Genomic DNA, 22,215 nt, shown 5'->3' with positions numbered 1-22,215 from the left:
TAGTTTTTTTTGTCAGGTGAGGGCCAACAGGTCACGTCTTTGTTCCCGAGTCTAAAGTTGGATAAAAAGCAGCGTGAGATGTGTCTTTGTGTTATTATTTTAATGTCATTTATTATCCAAAGCGTGAGACGTCGTTATGTACAACACTGGACTTTATTCTGTAGTTTGACACACAGTAGGGTTAACAGAGCTCAGTGGGCATCAGCCTGAGGAGGGGGTGGGACCCACTCGTGGATCTTCTTGCGTGTGGTGGGAAACGGAACGTACTGTTGAGAACTCCCACTAACGTTGATCTGGTGAACATCGGCCAGGAACTTCCTGGGCTGGGGGGGGTGCGTGGTGGGGGGGTCGTCAGTCATACAGTGCAGCCAGCGGTGCCTGAGGAGGAGAGCCACGTTAACCCTTTAAACTCCTCCTCTAAATAAATGCCCCTCCCCTTTCATTCACAACTCATTTATCCAATCAGGTGGACTCAACACACTGTTGCTATGGTAAATGTGTGAGAACTTTTAATTAGCTACTATGGTTACTGAGTCAGGACTTTGTTGCTATGGTTACCGAGTTAGGACTTTGTCGCTATGGTTACCGAGTCAGGACTTTGGCGCTATGGCTACAGAGTCCAGACATTGTCGCTGTGGTAACCGAGAGATGACCGACTTTTTATTACCATGGTAACTGTGTCAGGACTTGGACCTCGTTACTTGGGTGACTGCCAGAAAGCTGGCTGTATTGCCACGGTAACAAAATCTAATAAGATTAACTTGAGCCTGTGCGGTAACTGTCTAAAAGATGGCTTTGTCGCTATGGTAGCTGAGTTACCATTTTTACTTTGTTGCTAAGGTGATTTCTAGAGATTAGGCTTTGTCACTATGGTAACTGAGCCACAACTTTGATACTACGGCCGAGCGTGGACATTGGCTTTGAAGTGACAGACTATGTTACCATGGTAACTGGGTCAGGACTTGGACCTTGTTACAAGGGTAAGTGCCAAAAAGCTGGCTGTGTCGCAATTAAAATCGAGCAAGAATTTTTGACTTAGTTAACTTTGTTACCATGGTAACTTCTGGGTGAGGGCTTTGACTCAATTTCCAGGGTGACTGTCAGAGAACAGACTTTGTTACTATGGCAACTGGGTCAGGACTCAAACCCCATTATGAGAAGTGCCAGAAAGATGGCTGTGTTGCCATGGTAACAGATTAACTTGTCTTGGTATGGTAACTGTCTTAAAAGCTGGCTTTGTTGCTATGGTAACCGAGCAAGGATTTTTTTTTTACTTATGCTGCATTCGATTGCACTCGGAACTTGAATAAATCCAACAAAACAAATCGGAAAAGAGCAATAAAATGGCCTTTGAGTTTGGAACCCCGACTCGAGAACTCGGACAGGATCCAAACACCCCGAGTCAGTCGGAATGACGTTTCAGCAAAATGGAGCCGCTCACCGTTAGACGTAAACAGTCCCTTTCTCCTCAACTTTTACTTTCACGTGCCGTTTAATTGTGTTACTAAAAGTGCAGAATAACTCTGCAGTGTTGTTTCCATCCCTACTTTGTTCATCTGAACGCCGCTCTGCATAAGTAATGATACTGCATAGTTCAATGCACTATCTACAGTCTATGGTTCTATAAAGCATGCAGAATTCACCCTGCTGGTGCTTCAAGTCTTACTTAAGGTGTAGGATGTTTCTCTCTCTCTCTCTAACCCAAGGAGCTAATATATATTTATAATAAATAATTCCCCTGCAGGCATTTTTGCTCCTCGAAAAATATAAAAACAAACATCAGCTTGCTGTGGCCAGCCATGTTTTTTGAGCTTACTGAATAAAACGCATTTACCTCAGAGGTCGGAACTAACGACCCAGGTTCCGGATTCCGAGTGCAAACGAATTCAGCATTAGTTACCACTTAAGATAACTTTAAAGAAAATACCTTGTTACCATGGTAACTGCTGGGCTAGGGCTTTGACATTGTTTCCAGGCTGAATGTCAGAGAACAGACATTGTTACTATGACAACCAGATGAGCCCCCCCCCCCCCGACTGTGCGGTTACTGCCTAAAACAAAAGCTGGCTTTGTCACCATGGCAACCAAATGTTTGCTCACTTTTAAATGTGCGTTGTCGCGTAAACTAACCTCAGTGAACTTGTTACCATAATAACTGACTGACCTTTGGCGCTCCATAGTTCTGATTGGTTTTACTGGTAACAAATAAGAACATAATATAATAAAGAAATTTCCCCCTGGGATTAATAAAGGAATTCTGATTATCATTGTGATTAAACCAAGGACATGATTGATTGATTGATTGATTGATTGACATGTGATGCCTTTGAACTCTTTAAATCCAGCATTGTGAGAGCAGTGTTAGTGTGACCCTAATGTAAACCCCGTAGTAAAACCAGTGGTAAACACAGTGGTAAACCTGTACCATTCAGCAGGCACCATGCTGCCGTCCACCTCCCACATCGTCCTCTTCCCGTTCATCTCCGTGGTGTAGATCACCCATCGCTGACGCCCTGCACACATGGTGACACGGGCTCAGCGTGGCGCGCCGTCACATTTCACAGGAAGCAGAAAAAAAAACTCGACTCACCAAAGAAGTAGTGCTTGTTGTCCTCGAAGTATTTGTTCCCGTATTTGTCCACGCCGACCAACGTTCCTGTTTTTATGTCGTTGGCTCTGAAAACACAGTCAATAACAGCCGTCGTAAGAGCTTTAAAATAGAGCAGGAAACCCAAAGTGGTTCTGATTCCACTTGATTTGGTTTGTAAACAAATGAAACACAGATCATTTATTCTAGAAGTGCTTCAAGCGTTTACTTTTTTTTTACTCTTGCAGAAAATCCCAAAAAGTAACTGGACAGAAAAATACAAAATCATCTTTTACGTAGTTCAATCTTTTCTGCCCTGAGATTATATATAATTTATTATATTGTTCCTAAACAATGATGACATGCTAATGCTAACGTTAGCTTGCAGAGCTGTTTTTAACATTAAAACACACTCCGCTTTTAGTTTTATTACATCACTAAAATAATAAATGAAAAACTTCACTTTTTTTTTGACAAACTTTCTTGAAGGACAGAAACATTTTTAACAGGCTGAACATCCATGTATGCTGATTTTCTATTTATTTATTTATATATTATCAATTTAATACATACATATTTTATCCATTCGTAGCCTACATGGCTGATATTAACATAAATACTGCAGATAAACATAAATAAATACATTGCTCTAAAGGGAGTGGGATGAAGTAGCACTTATTTATTAAAAATTAAACCTGCAGAATATTTAGAAATGAAACTGAAAACTATCCACAAATAATTTAAACCGATTAAATAATCACAACAAATCGAAACAATGCGATACATTTTTAAACCGTGTTTAAGGTGAATCGTGATAATAACAAACTAATTTAGATTAAAGTGTTTCCAGGTTAAAAAAAGGATTCAATGTAAAACAAAGGCTTAATATTAATAACAGCAGCGACTTGTTTTGATGTTGACGTCATTTCTGTTTATTTTATTTTTATTTATTGATTGGGTTTGTGACGTGAATAACACAAAGAACCGAACCGACCTGAAGAACTGCACCAGGAGCCCTCGGACTCCTCCGTGACCTCCGATCTGTCCCAAAGCCCTTCGAACCAGGTTCACGTACTCCGCCATGTTAGCACGGAACGTTTAGAACGACGGACCGGCACGGTGACTAACAAGTCCGACCGGACACACGAACAACGACGAGCAATGGTTCCGCTCACATTTTAAAATGAAATAAAAATAAAAAAGCTTAATTAAAAGCATTTAACAAATATATTTAAGTTATATAGTAAAACAATGAAAATAAACTTACATATAAGGCGTGAAATAGTGTATATAATTAAAAAAATTTTGGAAAAATAATATGTCATTACGCATAAAACGATGTATACTATTAAATATAAGACAAAAAATATTACAACATTTAACAAAGAAATATAAATAAAATAAAATAAATATCAGCGAAATAATTCCTTTACATTAAAACACAAAATAAATGAGTGAATCATCATACTATTACATATGAGACAATATAATTAAAAAGATAAAGATAATATACCATTACATATATAAATTAAAGTAAAATAAATTGTAGGCAAGGTGAATACGTATTTGGCAATTTGAAAAAAATGGCAAAAATGATAACCTGCATTTGGATTTGTTGACAAGTTTGTTTGTTTTTTTACTAATTAGCACTGTATCTAAATTTGTTACAGGAAAAAAAAATATATATATATATATATATTTAGTGATGTCATGAACTTTGACCCCTGCTGATCTTTTTATTGGTAGGTCGTACAGCTTTGGTCCATGATCTTTACATAAATGGAAGCATCAAACTTGTACAATAAATATTTGTAAAGATATGAAAAATGTTTGACACTTGACACAACCTTGAAATTTGACCTTGAGGTTTTGGCGCCCAAAAAGGTCGACTGCACATCCTTGACATTGTCCCTATGAGATGACACACGTGTCATTAGTACTGCATTAATAGTCTAGGAGGAGTTCCAGGACTATGAGAACAATGTATTTGGCAATTTTCAATCATGAAATACAATTAGTTAAATTATATAACCTTACATGAAAACATGACATAAAAAAATAAAATAAATAGGTTTCGCAAAATATCATACTATTGCATATAAGACAAATAATATAACAAAATAAAATACCTATATATATATATATATATAATTATTAGCTGTATAATATACCCTTACATGTAAAACAAGAAACAATTATGTGTGTTTTTATTTTTTAAATGTTTTTTTTGTCTTTAGTCGTTGGATGGTTTGAATCTGTTTTTCTACTTATTTTATTTGTTTGGGCAGTGCGAGTATTGATTATTAATTTCATTAATACACTAGAGTATTAATTATTAGAAGTATTTCATTAATCTTTGATTCATTGGAGAAGAAAAACACACAAGTCTAATATCTGTATATTATTCAATTGTGATATAATGCATTATCACTTTTGTTTGAATGCTGACCTGCGTAAAACAATACGATCTCTATCAGACATTTACTGAATAACACCAACTCTATTTACAATGTTTTACATATGCAATCACTAAAATATAATTTAAAAAATAATGAAGACAGACGGTTGATTTTCCTCCTGTTTAAAAATAAATCTTTATTGATTCTAGTAATGAATGGTCACATGATGGCAGTGTCATATACTGTATATATATATACTGTATATATATATATATATGTATTTATATATATGCTGATATCAGACAGAACTGTCGTATAACATTAAACCAAAAGCTACCAGAGATTATTCCAAGGTGACTCACTAAATGTAACTAAAATATCATCTTTGCTTTAAAGTTTTATAAACTTTAATACCACAATCAAAAAATCATGATCAATAAAGAGTAACCGAATCCCAAAAACACTTTTTCTGCTGAAAACAAATGCATTTGGTATGAATTAGTTTTTTTAAAAAAACACACACACACACAGTACAGTAACTACTCACACTATCATACATTTACTGATTTGTCTGAAAGGTCAGGAGAAACCTGGGGTTTGCTCTTCACACTTTGTCCAACAGATGTCCCCAAAGAGAACAATGTGATGTAAAGTAAGGAAAACATAATGTAAAAACATATTCAGAAACTTTCAGTTCATAATGACTGTACGGATGATATGATCAGAAATATAATTATTTAGTTCATTTAAAAGATAAAAGCTTCTTCTGTTCAACTTAGAACTAAAACTAAGGCCAGTTTAGCACCAGGCAGTCTGTAGCTCTCTTTAATGGCACCAGGGATGGTTTGTTTGTTCAGTGGATTTACATTTACTCAGTGAGAAACACAGAAGCACAAAGACAGAATACTGAGGTGTGTGACTTGCTGAGGCAAAGTAAGAAATAAAACTATCAATGTCTCTATTGTTCTTTGCGGCTGAAAATCAAACAAATAAGCTCCTTGATACAGTAGAAGACAAACTTATAGTCTTAAAAAAATGGTTTGATCTAAACAAACTTTCAATGAATCTGAATAAAACAAAACAAATAAATAAAAAAATCAGTGATCATACAACTTTAAAAAATTAGTGATCCAGAATTTGAACACGTTTTCTCAAAAAAAAATCCAGGAGTTACCATTGATGAAAACTTGAATGGAAATCACATATAAGTATATTAAAAGCAAAAATAGCAAAAACCATTGCTGTAATTGGCAAAATCAAAACTGTACTTGCAAAAAAATCTCTTCTATTACTAAATAACTCCCTCATTCTTCCTTACCTAAATTATGGCTTGGAAATATGGGGAAACAACTACAAATCCAATACTTATCATATTTTCCTACTCCAAAAAAAGACAATAAGAATTATCACTAAAGCAGATTTCTATAACAACAAACCCTATGTTTGTAGAACTAAATCTATTGTAAATCCATGATCTTGTTGACCTGAACACATTAGTAATGGTGTATAAGGCACATAATAATAATCTCCCTCCTCACATCCAGGAGCTTTTTGAACACAGGAAAAGTCAGTATAACCTCAGAGGGAAAAAAAGTAAAATCTAGGACAAATAAAAAAAGTTGATGTATTTCTGTAAGAGGTGTTAATCTGTGGAATGACTTGAAAGATCAAATAAAATAATCTGGAACAGTCACAGCTTTGAAAAATATGTATAAATCTACTGTAATTAAAATTATATAAGCTCAGAATAAATAAAGTAGCAATGAAAAGACTTTAATAGATCCATAACGGATGAAATTAATAAATGATGACATGATTTAGTTTAAAAATAAAAATAACATAAAATAAAATGTATATATACATATATATATATTGGAATGTTGAAATTTATGTTAAAATAATGATTCTAAATACATGTGTATTTCTCTTCTGTTGGACACTTGAAATTGTTTAGTATAAATCTTTGTGTTTTTGTCTCGTGGAAGTTTGTAAACAGGGTTAGGCATAGTATTAAGTATTAACTTCAGCCTAAACCTTTTTGTCATGCTGTACACAAAATAATGGAATGGTTTGTTTAATGTTTAATGGAATGAAATGACAGAATAAACTACTACTACTAAACTTGAATATGTCCATATTTTGTAAACTCGGTCTGAAATTATATTTTGTCATTATATTTTGTCATTATATTTAAATTATGCATATTAATTTAGCACTTCCTTTTTCACCCCCTTTTTTATTTAATTACTTGTTAAACTAACTAACTTAAAAAAAAATCTGAAAAACAAAATTAAAATAAGAACAAATTAAATTTCAACAAGTATAATAACCATTGTATATACAACATTTGTTCTTGCTTGTTTATGACTTCTGTGGCAATGCATTTGGTTAGTTTGAAAGAAATTCTGTGACTGCAATTTTCTTTAATTGTTCAAAACTACACAAACCCAGGGTATGTCTATTTTGGAGTAGTGGTTGTGGTTAGTTTCCTGGTGCTTCAGTCAGGGGACACAGAGACACTGAGGAACCAGAGGACCTGATCCAGCATCCAGCGAACAGAGGCTGGGTGAAGGTGGTAGAGAAGGTGTGGATGTGTCTCAGAGAGTCAGAGGAGACCTCGTAGAAAGACACACGGCCAGCAGGATAGTCCACGTACACCCCCACTCTCCCGCAGCAGGAGGAGGGGCAGGGGCAGGAAGTGGCCGTGGTCGTGTTTTCGTGTTTAACAGAATAAAAGTTCCTGAAGCAGCTCAGACTCCACGATTGGTTGTTACAACCAAACACACACTGGTCAGCGTCTCCTTTTCTACTGATTCCTCCATAGGTCACGGCAACATAAACAATCCCCATCCACTCCACCTCCCAGTAACAGCGACCAGTCAGCTCAGTGCTGCTCAGGGCCTGGTAACAGTAATCAAACCTGTGAGGGTGGTCAGGGTACGGCTGCTCCTCCTCCACCTCCCTCACTGTCCTCCTGTCCTCAGACAGCAGCAGATTCCTGTGCACAGAGTTCATGTCCAGTTCAATGTGACAGAAATCTGAAAAAGACAGAAAAACCAGAGGTGTAAGAAAAAATTAATTTGGCGATATATCGCAATATTTCACCAGGCAATTATCGTATAGATCCAAAAAAAATTCAAATATTTTTTTTTAAAATGAGGTTATTTCTTTTTTTTTTTTTTTAAAAGAAAAATCAATTTAATTGCGCTAACATCCACATAGCACGTAAACACCCGGTCACTAGGTGTCAGTGAACGCACCATCAGACCTTGTTAAACTACCTTACTCCTCAATGCATTTTAGCTGGAAGACATACTAGACACAGTGGACACTTTTATAGATGATTACTTAAAAAAAAAAAAAAAAAAAAAAAAAGATTTAAAAACTTAACAGAATCAGAACCTGTTATAGAAGCAAAAGTTAAACTTTTTTGTAAAATGTACCATAGCACTCGTTTTTGATTTTGGTAGAGTTACCATTTACTTGTTCTCGAAAGCTAAAAAAGAAGAACAAATAAATTGTATTTCATGCCATTTTGTACTTGTAAAGGGGAAATGCGTAATTATTAATACTGAGATGTATATCGTATTGTTTCAGATCAGGATATATCGTACTGACACAAAATTGTGAATCGTATCATCAGATTAATTGCAATGCACACCCCTAGACAGAAATAAACAACAAAGCTGAAATTCAGATCACACTCATTTACTGTGTGAGGACACACTTACACTTCCTGAGTCCAGGTCGTATCCGCCGCTCTCCGCCATGGTCCACACTGCAGAAAACAGAGGGACAGAGATGTGACATAAGCATAAGAGGACACTTGGTCCGACCTTGACAACTCACAAACTGCTAAATTTTCATTAGGGGCACATTTGGGCCTGATACTTTTTAACATACTTTTTTCAGGAAAAAGTACCCACTGAAATATCAAGTGTGTATTGCTTAATAAAGCAGAAAAATCCTAGCGTTCTAGTTCACCTAGTTTTTTGTAATGCAGGTTTGATTGATGATTTTCATCAACCTGATCCATGGAAACCCCAGAACAACTTTCTGATGTCAATTTTTAAAAAGGCAATGAAGGACAATAGGTATTAAGACAGGAACCACTGAGTTGTAGCTCAATGTGTGATGGTCGTGACCAACTTTCATGTCATCCATTCTACTCCGTTACTACAAAAATCGGAGTTGCCGTTTGCCTCTCTCTTGCAGTCAGTCGATAACAATACTGTGCTATGATATAGAATTAGGTTTAATGATATTTCTCCATGCAACCCTATTTATCGCTGTTTGTTGCAAACTCTTTAAGTCTAATCCTCATGTTTTCGTGTTTGTTTTTGCCAGATCCTTGTACCTAAGATTGGGTCTCCCTTGGTTGCGTTGTCCTTCTAGGAGCAGAGAATGCAACAGTTGTCTTGGAAGTCTTTCATTTTCCATTCTGTGTACATGGGCTAGCTATCTGAGGCCCTTCTCAGTTAAAATATCTTCCATAGATGGTAGTCCAGCACAATGCAGGATTGCTAAATTTGTTACTTTGTCCTTCCAGGACATAATAGCCCTCTACTGCATCACCATGTAGGCGTGGAGCTACTTGATCTGATAGCGGTAGATAGTCCAGGTCATTGCACCATATAGTAGGGTTGGTTGATAGTACAGCTTATACACTTTGCATTTTACTCTGATGGAAACATGTCTGTTTTTCCATAGCCTCTCTTGCAATTTACCGAAGGCTTGCGTTAACCATTATAGTCCTAATCTCTTTTCTATTTTGGCATTGCTGGAAACTGTACTCCCAAGATACTTGAAGTCTGTAAACTGTACGAGTAGCCCTTTGGCAGCTTTGGCCAATCTGTCTACCATCATTTGAATTTCACCAGAGCTGTGCACCACCACAGCATTATCATCAGCAAACAGCAACTATCTCATGAGGTGCCTTGTTGTATGTGTCTTTGCCTTGAAGTGGGACACATTGAAGAGGCCTGCATCATGACGCATCTTTATGAAAATATCTTCTTGGACACCTTTGAATGCTACTTCTTGCATTGTAGTCAGATACAGCGAGAACAAGGTCTGAGCAAGCATACAACCTTGCTTGACACCATTTGTCACAGCAAAGTCTATAGAGGTGGCATTTCTCTGAACAACTTGAGTTTGCATACCGTCGTGTAGGGATCTCATCAAGGTAATACCTTTGTCTTTACTTCTTCAAGACAATCCAGAAGCCTTCTCTCGGCACTGTATCGAAAGCATTTATAAAGTCATTAAAAACAGGATAAAGGGGCATTTTTTGTTCTATACACCTATCCTGGATCTGATGTCAATCCGTTCAGATCTTTGGCTACTGAAGCTGACTGTTGCTCAAACCATTTAAAGTGGTTGCTAGCAATCTAACATTCAATTTAGCAAGTCTCAGGATCTTGCTTCCTAGCTTACTTTTCACTGGTCGCCTAAACGATAGAAGAGCAGCGCAAACCTTGTTTAACCGGGCAACATTGGAGCCAGTATGATAAATAATTTCTGTAATACTTAACACTGCATTGCAAAAAAATTAAGTGAAACTGGCTTTTGCATTACCAGAGTCACACTCTAGGCAGGGCAATGGTGTAGTCCAGCAGACAAACTGGCAGGTTGTGGCAATTTGCAGCGGCTGGCCGGAAGATAAGTTTGTTTACGCTCGCCCTTGAGTGCTGCCACTGGACACTGTGCCAGGACTGATGGCATGATGACAAAAAAGCCCTGCCTTTTCATCAGAACTACTAACATGTAGAACTGCGTAGAACCTTAATAATGGTAACATGGCACATCTGAACAACCTTGACAAAGTCCCAGAAATCTGCAATCTGGGAGGTCTGCAAATGCCACACAGACTGATTCAGTTTCATACCAAGAATTGATCCAACAGCTTTCATAGAATGAAATAAAGAGGAAACTGTGCCAGATATAGCTTTTAAAAGGACAAAACTCTGACCAATGATGCTGTGATGATTAGAAAAGCCTGAAGGCACACCTGAGAGTTTCCAGTCTGAAGGTAGGGTCCTCCGGTCCTCCAGACAGCAGCTTCACCCCAAGGTTCCCAGGATTATTGTAAGTAAGGTCCAGATTTTTTAGACAGGACTCCGGGGTCAGAGCTGACGCCAGATAAAGACATCCCTCAGGCATGACAAGACAGCCGGACAGACTACGGATACGGGAAACACTGGAAATCAGATCCGAAGTCTAGCAGAAGTCATAGTGAGAAAAGAGAAAAGTCTGACCTGAGAGTTTCCAGTTTACATTGAGGACTCTTCAGCCCTTCACACAGCAGCTTCACTCCTGAATCCTGCAGGTCGTTGTTACTCAGGTCCAGATCTTTCAGAGTGGAGGGGTTCATGCTCAGGGCGGAGGACAGAGAAGCACATCCGACTGCTGTGATAAGACAACCTGAGAGACTGGTGAAATACTAACATTAAAGACCCAAAAACATGAAACAACGTCCTTCAGAAGTTAAAAACCAGTGGGAAGTGTTAACCTCAGGGTTTCCAGTTTACAGTGAGGACTCTTCAGTCCTTCACACAGCAACTCCACTCCAGAATCTTCCAGCTCGTTGTTACTCAGGTTCAGATGTTTCAGACATGAGGACTGAGAGCTGAGGACTGAGGACAGAGCTGTACAGCTTCTCTCTGAGAGACCACAGAAACTCAACCTGGAAAAGAATGACATGAACTGAAATGACTTTGATTTGTTGAGAATTTTCAGACATTTGGTGATAAATCTACATACACAGCTTTCTTGGAGGCTTTAATCACTGGCAGCAGCTTCAGAAGAGTATCCTCTGAGGGGGAGTAGCTCCTTAGATCAAAAACCTGCAGATGTTCTTCTGATGACAGTAAAATGAAGACCAGAGCTGACCACTGAGCAGGAGACAGTTCCTTTGTGGAGAGATGTCCTGATATCATGGAATGTTGGATCTGCTCCAGCAGAGAGCGATCATTCAGTTCATTCAGACAGTGCAACAAGTTGATGCTTCTCTCTACACTCTGAACTTTATCCAGCTTCTCCTTGATGTATTTCACTGTTTCCTGGTTGGACTGGGAGCCGATTCCTATCTGTGTCAGAAGTCCTTGTAGGAGCCTCTGATTGGTCGGCAGGGACAGACCCAGCAGGAAGCGGAGGAACAAGTCCAAATGTCCATTTGGACTCCGTAAAGCTTCGTCCACAGCACTCTGATGGAGATGGTTCAGAGTGTTCTTTAAAGACTGAGACATCTTGGAGGGCTTCTGACATTGTTTATCTTTCAGCAGGTTGACAACAGAGTTGTTGAAGTTCAGATGGATGTGAAGAGCAGCCAGAAACTCCTGAAAGCTCAGGTGGATGAAGGTAAACACCTTGTCCTGGTACAGGCTGCCCTCCTCTCTGAAGACCTGCGTGAATACTCCTGAGCACATTGAGGCTGCTCTGAGGTCCATGCCACACTCTGTCAGGTCACTCTCATAGAAGATCAGGTTTCCTTTCAGCAGCTGATCAAAAGCCAGTTTTGCCAGAGTCTCCATCATCTTTTTGCTCTCTGGAGTCCAGTGTGGATCTGTGGGAGCTCCTCCATCAAACTTCACGTTCTTGACTTTGGTCTGAAGGACCACATAGTGGCTGTAGATCTGAGTCAGAGTCCTGGGCAGCTCTCCCTCCTCTCTACTCTTCAACACGTCCTCCAGAACTGTATCAGTGATCCAGCAGAAGAGCGGGATGTGGCACATGATGTGGAGGCTACGACACGTCCTGATGTGGGACATGATCCTGCTGACCTGCTCCTCATCTGTGGACCTCCTCCTGAAGTACTCATCCTTCTGTGGGTCAGTGAACCCTCTGACCTCTGTCACCATGTCCACACACTCAGGAGGGATCTGATTGGCTGCTGCAGGCCGTGTGGTTATCCAGAGGCGGGCTGATGGAAGCAGTTTTCCTCTGATGAGGTTTATCAGCAGAACCTCCACTGAGGTGGACTCTGAGACATCAGTCAGGGTCTGAGTGCTGAGGAAGTCCAGAGGGAGCCGACACTCATCCAGACCATCCAAGATGAACAAAACCAGGAAGTCCTGGAAGCTGTGTATTCCTGCTTCTTTGGTTTCAGAGAAGAAGTGATGAATAAGTCCCACCAAGCTGAAGCTCCTCCCCCTCAGGACGTTCAGCTCTCTGAAGGTCAGTGGGAATGTGAAGTGGACTTCCTGCTGGGCTTTGTCTTCAGCCCAGTCTACAGTGAACTTGTGTGTTAAGAGTGTTTTCCCAATGCCAGCCACGCCCTTTGTCATCACTGTCCTGATTGGTCGAGGTCTTCCAGGAGGGGCTTTAAAGAGCTCTTCTAGTGTGATGGCTGTTTCTGCTGCGTCTGATCTCCAGGATGCTGTTTCTATCTGTCTGACCTCATGTTCCTGGTTGACCTCTCCACTCCCTCCCTCTGTGATGTAGACCTCTGTGAAGATCTTCTCCAGGAGGGTTGGCTTCCCTGCTCTAGCCACACCCTCATACACATCCTGGAACTTCTCCTTCAGGTTGGACTTTAGCGCTTGTCGGCATCGTGGAATTCTCAATTCTAAATGAAAACAGACATGAAGTCAAGGAGAGTTTTGACGTTTGAGTTCTGATGCTTCTGAAAACAAACATTTCTTCACCTCATAATTTCTAATTCTAAAGATGTTAAAAATCCTCTTACTGCTTTGAAGAAGGTCGGCCAGCTTCTCTTGCTTCATCTCCTTCAGGAAGTACAGCGCAATCTTCAGAAAAGACTCTCTGTTGCTTCTCATCAGCTTCTTGTCATGACCCTCCGAGCACTGTGGATCGTCTCCATCTAAAATCTGACTGAATTTCTTCAGTTCAGTCTTCACAAATCCGACAATGTTTTTTTCCAGGAGCTGGAACAAAAACCAGTTAGTCATTTATCATTAATGATTGACTAACTTGTCTGTTTACATTGAATGAGGTGGGGGTCTGTGGAGATGTTTATTTAAAAAAGGTTCTTTGTTGGTTATTTTGGAGGGGGGCTGGCTTAACAAGTATTGTCTCTTACCTTTAGTTTATATGATGTTGTTGGTTTTTACTGTGGGTTATGTTTTTATTAATAATCTGCAAGGTATCGTCTGAATTTATAAATATTTGGTGGATTTTTAGTGCATCAATTGCATCACTACATAACTTATAGGTTGTAGAGTGAAGCCCCGTGAGGATACAACGTTTATTTTAGAACCAATAGGCTTAGGGTAAGGTTCAGATTTCTCTGAATCTTATTAGGGTGTGTTCACACCGGTTTACTCCCGGACTCGGTCTGAACAGGTGAAGGACAGGTGATAATTGTATCACTGTGGTTTGGCTCGTTTGCGTTCACAGAACAACTTCTGATCCGCTCCAAACAGCCTCTGGTGCAGTTACATGAGCTAACCAGTTACTGTAACTAGTTACTGGAGTAGAGACTTCTCTAGGCAGAGAAAGAGAAACCTGAAGAAGAGGCTCTCATCTATGGGTCAAAGCCAGCACTCTGCTTGTTCATTACCAACATTCAATAATGAAGCAGCAACAAGTTGCCGTGCTTTTGGTGGTTTTAAAGCCCTGGTTTGTACCGTTGTAGGCTCTCCTGACCACCCACAATGCTGTGGGCTCTACGCCATCACTGATACTTTCTGTACCTGACCCCCTCCAAGTGCGGTTGCGTTCATAGCGAACCTAATCCTTCTAGGCTTTGATTGGAAATGCTCAGAGACTGGCAAAAACAACCACTCTATAATTCGCCTGTTTGATCCGCTTTAGACTTTGCTTGTGTTTACACCGACCAAACGAGGAGGACTACCTGCCCAAACAAAACCGTCGGTGTGAATGCAGCCTTAGTGTCTGTTCCACTGCCAGAATCTTCATCTGACTTCTGATTTCTGCAGAAGTCTTTCTTCCATCCTATCTCACACACCCTTTCACCACAACCTTGTACATTGGTTGACTAATAATCTGTGATGGATTAAAGCACAAGAGTTCAAACAATGATATGAGTTTTAGTCCACTTCCAAAGAGTTTGTGAAACTGTCACAAAAATGACTTTCGGAGATAGCAACACAACTTTCTTTCCTTTTCCTTGTGATGCCTGGCAGTAGTTTGTTGAGAGCCAATTGCAAACCACAGTATGTCAAATCACAACCATAATCCAAACCTTGTGTTACAGTATATATAAGACGTAATGGCACAAAATAACATCCAATCGAAACACATTAGTTTGAAAGTCATGTCACTCAGCACAAAAACTATGCCGAAATAATTATGGCGCTTGTAAAAATGGAAACACTCTTTTTTGTGAGATGGTGTTGTGAGTTTGGTAGTCCTAATCTGTGTTTATAGATTCACCCACAGTGAAAATGGGGTTGTCTTCACATTGCTGAGATTCTGTATGGACATCATCGAAAACTTCGAAACTTGGCAGATGGCCTCTGTGAGAAAAATAGAATTACTCAGACATGGAGACGTTTCTGGCTAAAAGCAGACTTTGAAAATTCACAAGGCCTCATGAATATCACACACAGATAAAACGTACCCTTCAGTTGGACGTTCTTGTTTAATTCCAACTGGTTTCCCCATGGATTGGTCACTTCAAATACACACAAGAGCATATATTTAAGATCTAATGTCCTGTCTAGAAATGTGTTACTGCAGCTCAAGCATGACATCACCATTTCTCAGCTGAAGTTTGTCTTGGAAACTCGAGAATTATATCCTTTGATGCATCACTTTGGCAGGAGTCACAGCTGAGTGGAGATCCCGGTTCAACTTGGATCTCGGGTCCTGGTCCACGTGTGTACTGCTTCAGGGTACTTGAACAAAACATACACATCTTAAAGAGCGAACACACAAAGAACTGCATTTTCAGCCAAAAAGCTAAACACACTATACGCAACTTTACGCTGGAACTTTTGATCTAGATGACTTAGAAAGTTGTGTAATACTCTTTCCTAATTTTTTTCTGCATGAGGATTCCATTTCTGTGGTATTCTGTAGATTCAGGGTCAAATTCACTGTCAAATCAAAGGTCATTGGTTAAATTTGACCAATTACATAAAGCCTGTTATTATCTATTCGAGCTTGCCAAGTTATATAAGTTTAAGTAGGTGGGCACATGTGTAGGGTTCCTAAATTCCAGCAAATGTATGTTTTACGTTCAATAGAGTGCAGGGGGTGTGGCCTCAATGCCCCAGCAGTAAGCAGTGTGCCATGTGCATGTGATTGAGGAATAGCAAAGTTAGTATACTTGCTTAATGCATGTATCTGGTTGTAAATTTTGGTTAATTTCCAGGGTACAGTTTCAGTTAGAACCCTATACATGTGGCCACCAGCTCAAACTAATAAAACTTGGCAAGCTCTAATAGCTAAATAAAGAGCTTTATGTAATTGGTCAACAGAGATTAATTGTTTCCTGATTGTAGGTCAAACCTGACCTTTGACCTTTGATATGACAGTGACTTTGACCCAGAAATTGATTCCACATGCAGAAAAATCTTGGTAAAGAGTCATTACGTAACTTTCTAGATCATAGATCAAATGTTAGTGATTGGCCAAAATCCAACTTTCCTACCTATATAAACATGTTTCCATTAAAAAAAATAAACGTGCTACAGGACTGATACAGGTCTGATAAGAAACTAATTCCACCTAAAACATTTCCAATAGTTTCACTGGACGAGCAGTTGTGGACTCACCTTTTTTCAGCTGAAGGTTTCCCTTTGAACTCAACAAATAAATCCTTTGATGCGTTACTTTTACATGACCAACAGCTTGGCACGGGTTTGGGTACAGGTACTCGGTACCTGGTATTGAAAGGTATAGAAAACAGAACTGTAGTGTGGGTGTTATGATGTAAAGAACTTTAATTCCTCTTGACCTGTTGGTTGACTAAAACCATCAAGAGGACTATGTGTAAACTCACTGTGTTTCAGGGGAAAGAGCACCTTCAACGTCAATGTGTTTTTCTGGAGACTCTTCACTTATTTTGGACCCACAGCTGAGTCCAGGTTCAGGTCCAGATGCTTGTCCAGCAGTTACGTGCTGCATCATGGTTCTTGAACAAACAAAGAGCTGAGAGTGAACACTGATGGTGCAGAAGAGACATGTCCTGGTAGAGATGCTGGTCTCACCTCTGGGCTTGCGTCTGTTCGCCACACTGAAGGGTTTCCGTGTCCACCTCCTGATCCATAGCACCTTCACACAAACACAACGATATAATTCCTATCATCACCGACTGTTCTATGTAAAACCAACGCTCAGTAGACCCTGACGATGGTTTTGATCTGATAAAAACCCTGTTTCAAAAGTTCTTCTGTCCTCTACTTTAGATGATGCTGAACTCCAAGACACGTGATTAAAATAAATGGTTCTACAGAGCTGGCTCGTGAAGTAAGCGTTTCTTAAAGCAATGTGTGTTTGACCATGTAGCAACCAAACCTACAGAATTCACTACTTTGCTCAGAGATCACAGTGCCACCAGTTTACTCCATGTGTCTATGGAAGTTTTTTGACCAACTGTCAGGTTGACCCTTTCTTTTCGTTTGTGCACTGTTCCCACAGGACTGGAGATTTTTTTGCTGGGATTCAATCCCAAATGATGAGGCTTAAGTTTCTTTTCCCATTTATTTTGCAGGTGAAAAACCTTGAACACACATTGTAGTTATCCATTACAAAGTCTTACACAGCCATTAAATAAATTATAACAATATCAAAACAGCAAACCTTCCACTATATATTCACTATATATTAAATAAGTACATTTCTATGGCAAGTCGTTCAGGAAATTTAAAAAAATAAATATATATATGCAAATTGCAAATTTATTTATTGGAGGATATGCCCCTTGAGATAAAACATCTCGTTTTCGAGGGGGTCCTCAACTTACATAAAATGACAGATACAGCAGAGCAGACAATACAAAAATTCAATATTTCAAAAATAATAAATACAACAAAATATAGATAGACACACACACATACACACCCACACACACACAGTAAACATTTAACAGTTGCTCAAAACAGTAAATATTTTATACAAAAATAAATAAGTAATAATAGTGATATCATTAATAGTAACTATCTAATGATAGTAAAAACTTTCATTAGATTAAATAAATAAAAAAGGTTTAGGTTACATAGCCTATAATCAAAAACACTGACAGATATTCTGGAGATGGAGGATAAGAGCATTTTTAAACATAGACTTTTTTGACTCTAGGGACGACAAGATATGGTTGATCAGCATGACGCAAACTGTATGACGATCTGAAAGGAATTATATATTGTTTTAAATAATCAGGGAAACTTAAATGAATACATTTAAATATAAATAATAGCCAGTGAAGCTGTCGTCTAGATGCCAGAGAGAATCATGACAAATGTTCATACATTTGTCAGTGCTGAGTTCTGAAGGGACAGTGGAGGATAAATCTACACAGACTATTGTAAGTGACATTAAGTGGTTGGAGAATTGTGGCAGTGGTGTTTTGATAAACAATATCACTGTAATCAATAATGGGAAGAATCAATTGTAAAATTATCCTTTTTATCATATATATATATATATATATGAAAGACTTATATACAGTATATACGAAATTCTTAATGAAAAACACCACATAGAACAACCGACAGATTGACTTTTATTCTGCTGTGATTGATAAAAAATGATCTTGTAATCAATATAATATACTGTAGCGACCCTGCAGGACTTTGGGGGGGATTGATGGGAAGTTGTGGGGGAAGGAGTTGCCCTAGTTAGTCGGATAGGCCAGTTTTTGTTGGGAGCGGAAGGATCAGGGTAGTGTGGGGGAAGAAGGCGGAAGAGGAACTAAAAAAGGGGGGTGGAACTAAAAAAAAAGGGGAAAGAGAAAAGGAGACACCTCGACCAGCTGCTAGTTGAGTTAGCTATCCGTTTTTGTTATTTTTCGGCACTCTTCCAACCCAGTATTAGCCTGTTCTTGAGGGTAATAAAACCCGGTTCATTCGGTTAAACGGCAGCCACTCTGTGTCCTCGTCATTCGGCTAGTTAGCCCCGTAGTGTCGGGCCGCAAACGCAACAATACATATAATCAAAAATATCCAAAAGGGTATTTTAGCTGAATAAGAGTTGTAGTATGACCAAATGAAGACCATCAACGTCCACAGTAAATTATGTCTTTGCTATGTATGATCACAGACTTATTGACATTATTCAATGTTTATTGCGTTGGTGGTTGCACTTTGTTGACGGTCCCCGCACAACGTCTCTAATAGGAAACAATGGGATATTTTCTGCTAAAATGATCAATAATTGTATTGAAGATCAGCTCGTTGCAGCTTGTAGCTGTGCATTTCATTTACCAGTTAAACCAAACACCAATTTAACAAACTGAGCACAAAACCACAAGGTCAACAACTGCTTTGAAAAGGTCTCAGATTTCCGCGCGCCCGCAAACGCACCACAGAGTCCAAACTCCGAGTGAAAGAAAAAGAGACTTAACAAATGTCTCTCACCGGAAGTCGTCTTCAGTTTTATTTCAGTAGGTACCAGTCTGTGTACGTCCACCAGCCCCGCTGAAACACTGCAGATGTTCACACAGCCACAGCTGATCACACCGAAAACTTCCTCCTCTGTGTCAAACTGCTGCTCCTTCAGTGCGGGGAGGGCTGTAGAGAGCGTTTCCTCTTTCACCAACTACTGCTTCTTTACTTTCACTTTGGAATTACATTAGACTTTAGCAGCTACAACTAAACATGTAAGAACAAATATTTAGACTTTGGCAGCCAATCATTTGCCAGTTCCCTTTCTGGTTTGAGTTTTGGTCTGTGACGTGTACAAGTAGTTTTGAAGCATTTGTTTTACAGTTTTCTTTTTTTTTTTTTTTTCACTAAATAAACAAAAACGTTCCTAACGTAACGTTGTGGTGACTCATAATCAGTAGGAGTTTCTAAATGTGAACACACTGATAACCATCAGACTGGTATGCAAACATTCAGTCTATTAACTCAAAGATAATATCTGTTTCTGTAACTACCACAATGTGATGTAGTCAACATTGTCTGGATCTACAGACACTAAGTTTGTCACTGATACCTAAGACATGTCAACAATGTAAAGATCTTAGAAGTTTTCAATCATTCCAGGCATCACATTTTCAAAGGAATTGAAACTGTTCTAACCTGAAATGATCCTTGCATTCCTTTGTCACTTCATCATTTCCTGGTAAACTTTCTTCTTTTCTTATTCTATCGTTCAACAACAATAACTCAGGGTTGATTTCTTTTGTGTAGTTTAGCAAACACTTTTTGTCAAGGCTCATTTTGTTCCAACCACACACACGTGTAGACCATTTAACATTCTGTGATTAACACACACACACACATTTTATTTACAATGTATTAGGTAACACTGAGTTCATTTGTTTTGGAAACTTTTCTCAGAATTGTTCTAAAGTTTAAAAAAAGCTTATAGTCTGTATTTGTTTTGACATTTTCAACCCCTAAAGCCTGAAAACACAAAGTATAGTCAGAAAGTTTTGGAACTGAAATGTTTATTTCACTTTCTACTGAACCCAGCCCCTCAAAAAATTAGAGTTTCTATAAAATTTAGCAATATACAGTATATGTTTTGTTTTTAAAGAAAGAGATTGGTTTTGAAATATAGAACAAATAAATAATTAAATAATTGAATCTAAATTAGTACTTATTTGGAGCCATTTTGTGTAATTTTGCATATTTTTCTGTATTTCTGTCTAATTACTTTGGGGGCTTCACAAAATTAGACCAAGGTGCTCATGTGGCCCCATACACAACATAGAATAAGACAATAATGATATTGTCAATATTGCACTTATCAATTAATTGTCAAAAATATCATTAAAATGCACAGTTTTAAGTAAAACAGTATAAAAATTTCCCAAAGATTTGTTTCCATGGAGCCCAAAAACCCTGGCCGGGCCCCTGGGTGTGATTCATATGAAAGTGTCGAACTAGCTCTCAACAAGTTTCAGAATCAGCTCGCCCATTAGGCAGTATAGGCAAACGCTAAGGGCGCCAGAAAATTGGGAATAATTTTCCCTAAATATAATCATATTAAAACTAGTTATTACTATCAAGTCCTAAAATGGAAACGCAAACACAGATTGAAATATAAAGCAATGCCCAATTAATAAATAATAATACAAAATAATTGCCCGCCCCAACCCCTCCCTCCTCCGACTGATGGTACCTGCTCATCCCTGTGGGGGGAAGGGAGGATTTATTGATATGAATTCTGTCATCATGTCGAAACAACCTAAACTATTCGGAAGACAAGGAAAAAAAAATAAGAGGAGGAAAAGCGGGAGAAAGAAAAAGGTCATGTAAATATATGAAATGAAGCCTCAGTTGTACTGTATCAGTTATTTAGCTCAGTGTTCTATTATAGGTGGAGAACTTACTTCAGTTTGGTCTGATAAATAATCATTAAATAACAGTTTGAAGTTTCTGCAGCTGTAGTCCGGAGGGTCCGAACTGTTAAAGATCATTTCTAGAGATTAAAAAATACTCAAAGTGTTAATATTGGCCTAACCTACAGTTTTATCATTTGTTATTTACATCTGACCAGCTAATGTTTTTCCTGTATTTAATACTCAGTCAAAATGCAATTATTCCCTTTCAACCCCTTTATATGTCAGATTTTTAGCCCTTATTCACTGTGTTACGGTTCAAATTGTCTAAAGTACACATTATTATCCCCCACCACAAAGTGTGAAGGAGGATATAGGTTTGAGCTCCGTCCGTCCATGCATCCATCCGTCCGAGTTAAAGAGGGCAGCTTTTCTCAGAAACCGTTTAATAAAGGATAATTCTGTGTGTGGCTTCACTGTATCAATACTGTGATGGAGTTCGAAAATGAGAAGCGCACAATATTTTTTCCCTGAGTTATTGCCCTTTTTCCATTTTTGTTTTACTCTGTCTGAGGTATCTTCAAATGGGACAGCTTTTCTCAAAGACCGTTTAAGATAGTTAGTAATTTGATATTCTAATGTGATGATATTTTCTTATGTATACATGTAAGTTCTTAGATTTAGGACATTTAGGAAAAGGTTATGAGTTATAATGACAACCAATATGGCGGGGGATGTTGATGACTATGTCTTTTTGTTGATACCATTGTTAATACTCCAGAAATTAGCATCCACACGTGCCATATTAAACTGCAATTTACCGCTTCTTTGCATTTGTCTCTATATATATA

General features: G+C 38.6%; 2 protein-coding genes across 2 annotated transcripts; both read right to left on the bottom strand.

Annotated features, from left to right (window-relative positions):
* Positions 1–131: 131 nt before the first annotated feature.
* ndufa12 (NADH:ubiquinone oxidoreductase subunit A12) lies at positions 132–3,720 on the bottom strand. Its single transcript, XM_028450291.1, has 4 exons — positions 3,582–3,720; positions 2,591–2,676; positions 2,426–2,513; positions 132–378 (listed from the first exon to the last, which is right to left on the bottom strand). Exons 1-4 carry the CDS (start codon positions 3,668–3,670, stop codon positions 192–194), a joined length of 450 nt encoding a protein of 149 aa, XP_028306092.1. The 5' UTR covers positions 3,671–3,720; the 3' UTR covers positions 132–191.
* Positions 3,721–5,162: 1,442 nt separating this feature from the next.
* LOC114465779 (NACHT, LRR and PYD domains-containing protein 4E-like) lies at positions 5,163–19,730 on the bottom strand. Its single transcript, XM_028451014.1, has 14 exons — positions 19,491–19,730; positions 17,124–17,187; positions 16,916–17,047; positions 16,689–16,796; positions 15,666–15,806; positions 15,530–15,583; positions 15,347–15,425; positions 13,673–13,871; positions 11,749–13,552; positions 11,498–11,671; positions 11,244–11,417; positions 10,997–11,167; positions 8,718–8,764; positions 5,163–8,024 (listed from the first exon to the last, which is right to left on the bottom strand). The coding sequence occupies exons 2-14, from the start codon at positions 17,180–17,182 to the stop codon at positions 7,468–7,470; spliced, it is 3,699 nt and encodes a 1,232-aa protein (XP_028306815.1). The 5' UTR covers positions 17,183–17,187; positions 19,491–19,730; the 3' UTR covers positions 5,163–7,467.
* Positions 19,731–22,215: the final 2,485 nt, after the last annotated feature.

This window comes from Gouania willdenowi, chromosome 6 (assembly GCF_900634775.1).
Source record: "Gouania willdenowi chromosome 6, fGouWil2.1, whole genome shotgun sequence".
Classification (NCBI taxonomy): Eukaryota; Metazoa; Chordata; class Actinopteri; order Blenniiformes; family Gobiesocidae; genus Gouania; species Gouania willdenowi.
This window is presented reverse-complemented; position numbering and strand designations above follow the sequence as displayed.

Excerpts from the sequence above, each read along its gene's own strand:
- ndufa12 (XM_028450291.1), bottom strand. The coding sequence starts at position 3,670 with ATGGCGGAGTACGTGAACCTGGTTCGAAGGGCTTTGGGACAGATCGGA. Across the intron at positions 2,514-2,590 it reads CAACAAGCACTACTTCTTTG|GGCGTCAGCGATGGGTGATC; the intron begins GTGAGTCGAGTT and ends CCATGTGTGCAG. Across the intron at positions 379-2,425 it reads AGCATGGTGCCTGCTGAATG|GCACCGCTGGCTGCACTGTA; the intron begins GTACAGGTTTAC and ends TCTCCTCCTCAG.
- LOC114465779 (XM_028451014.1), bottom strand. The coding sequence starts at position 17,182 with ATGGATCAGGAGGTGGACACGGAAACCCTTCAGTGTGGCGAACAGACG. Across the intron at positions 11,418-11,497 it reads TGTAAACTGGAAACCCTGAG|TCTCTCAGGTTGTCTTATCA; the intron begins GTTAACACTTCC and ends GTATTTCACCAG. Across the intron at positions 8,025-8,717 it reads ACGACCTGGACTCAGGAAGT|ATTTCTGTCACATTGAACTG; the intron begins GTAAGTGTGTCC and ends TGTCTTTTTCAG.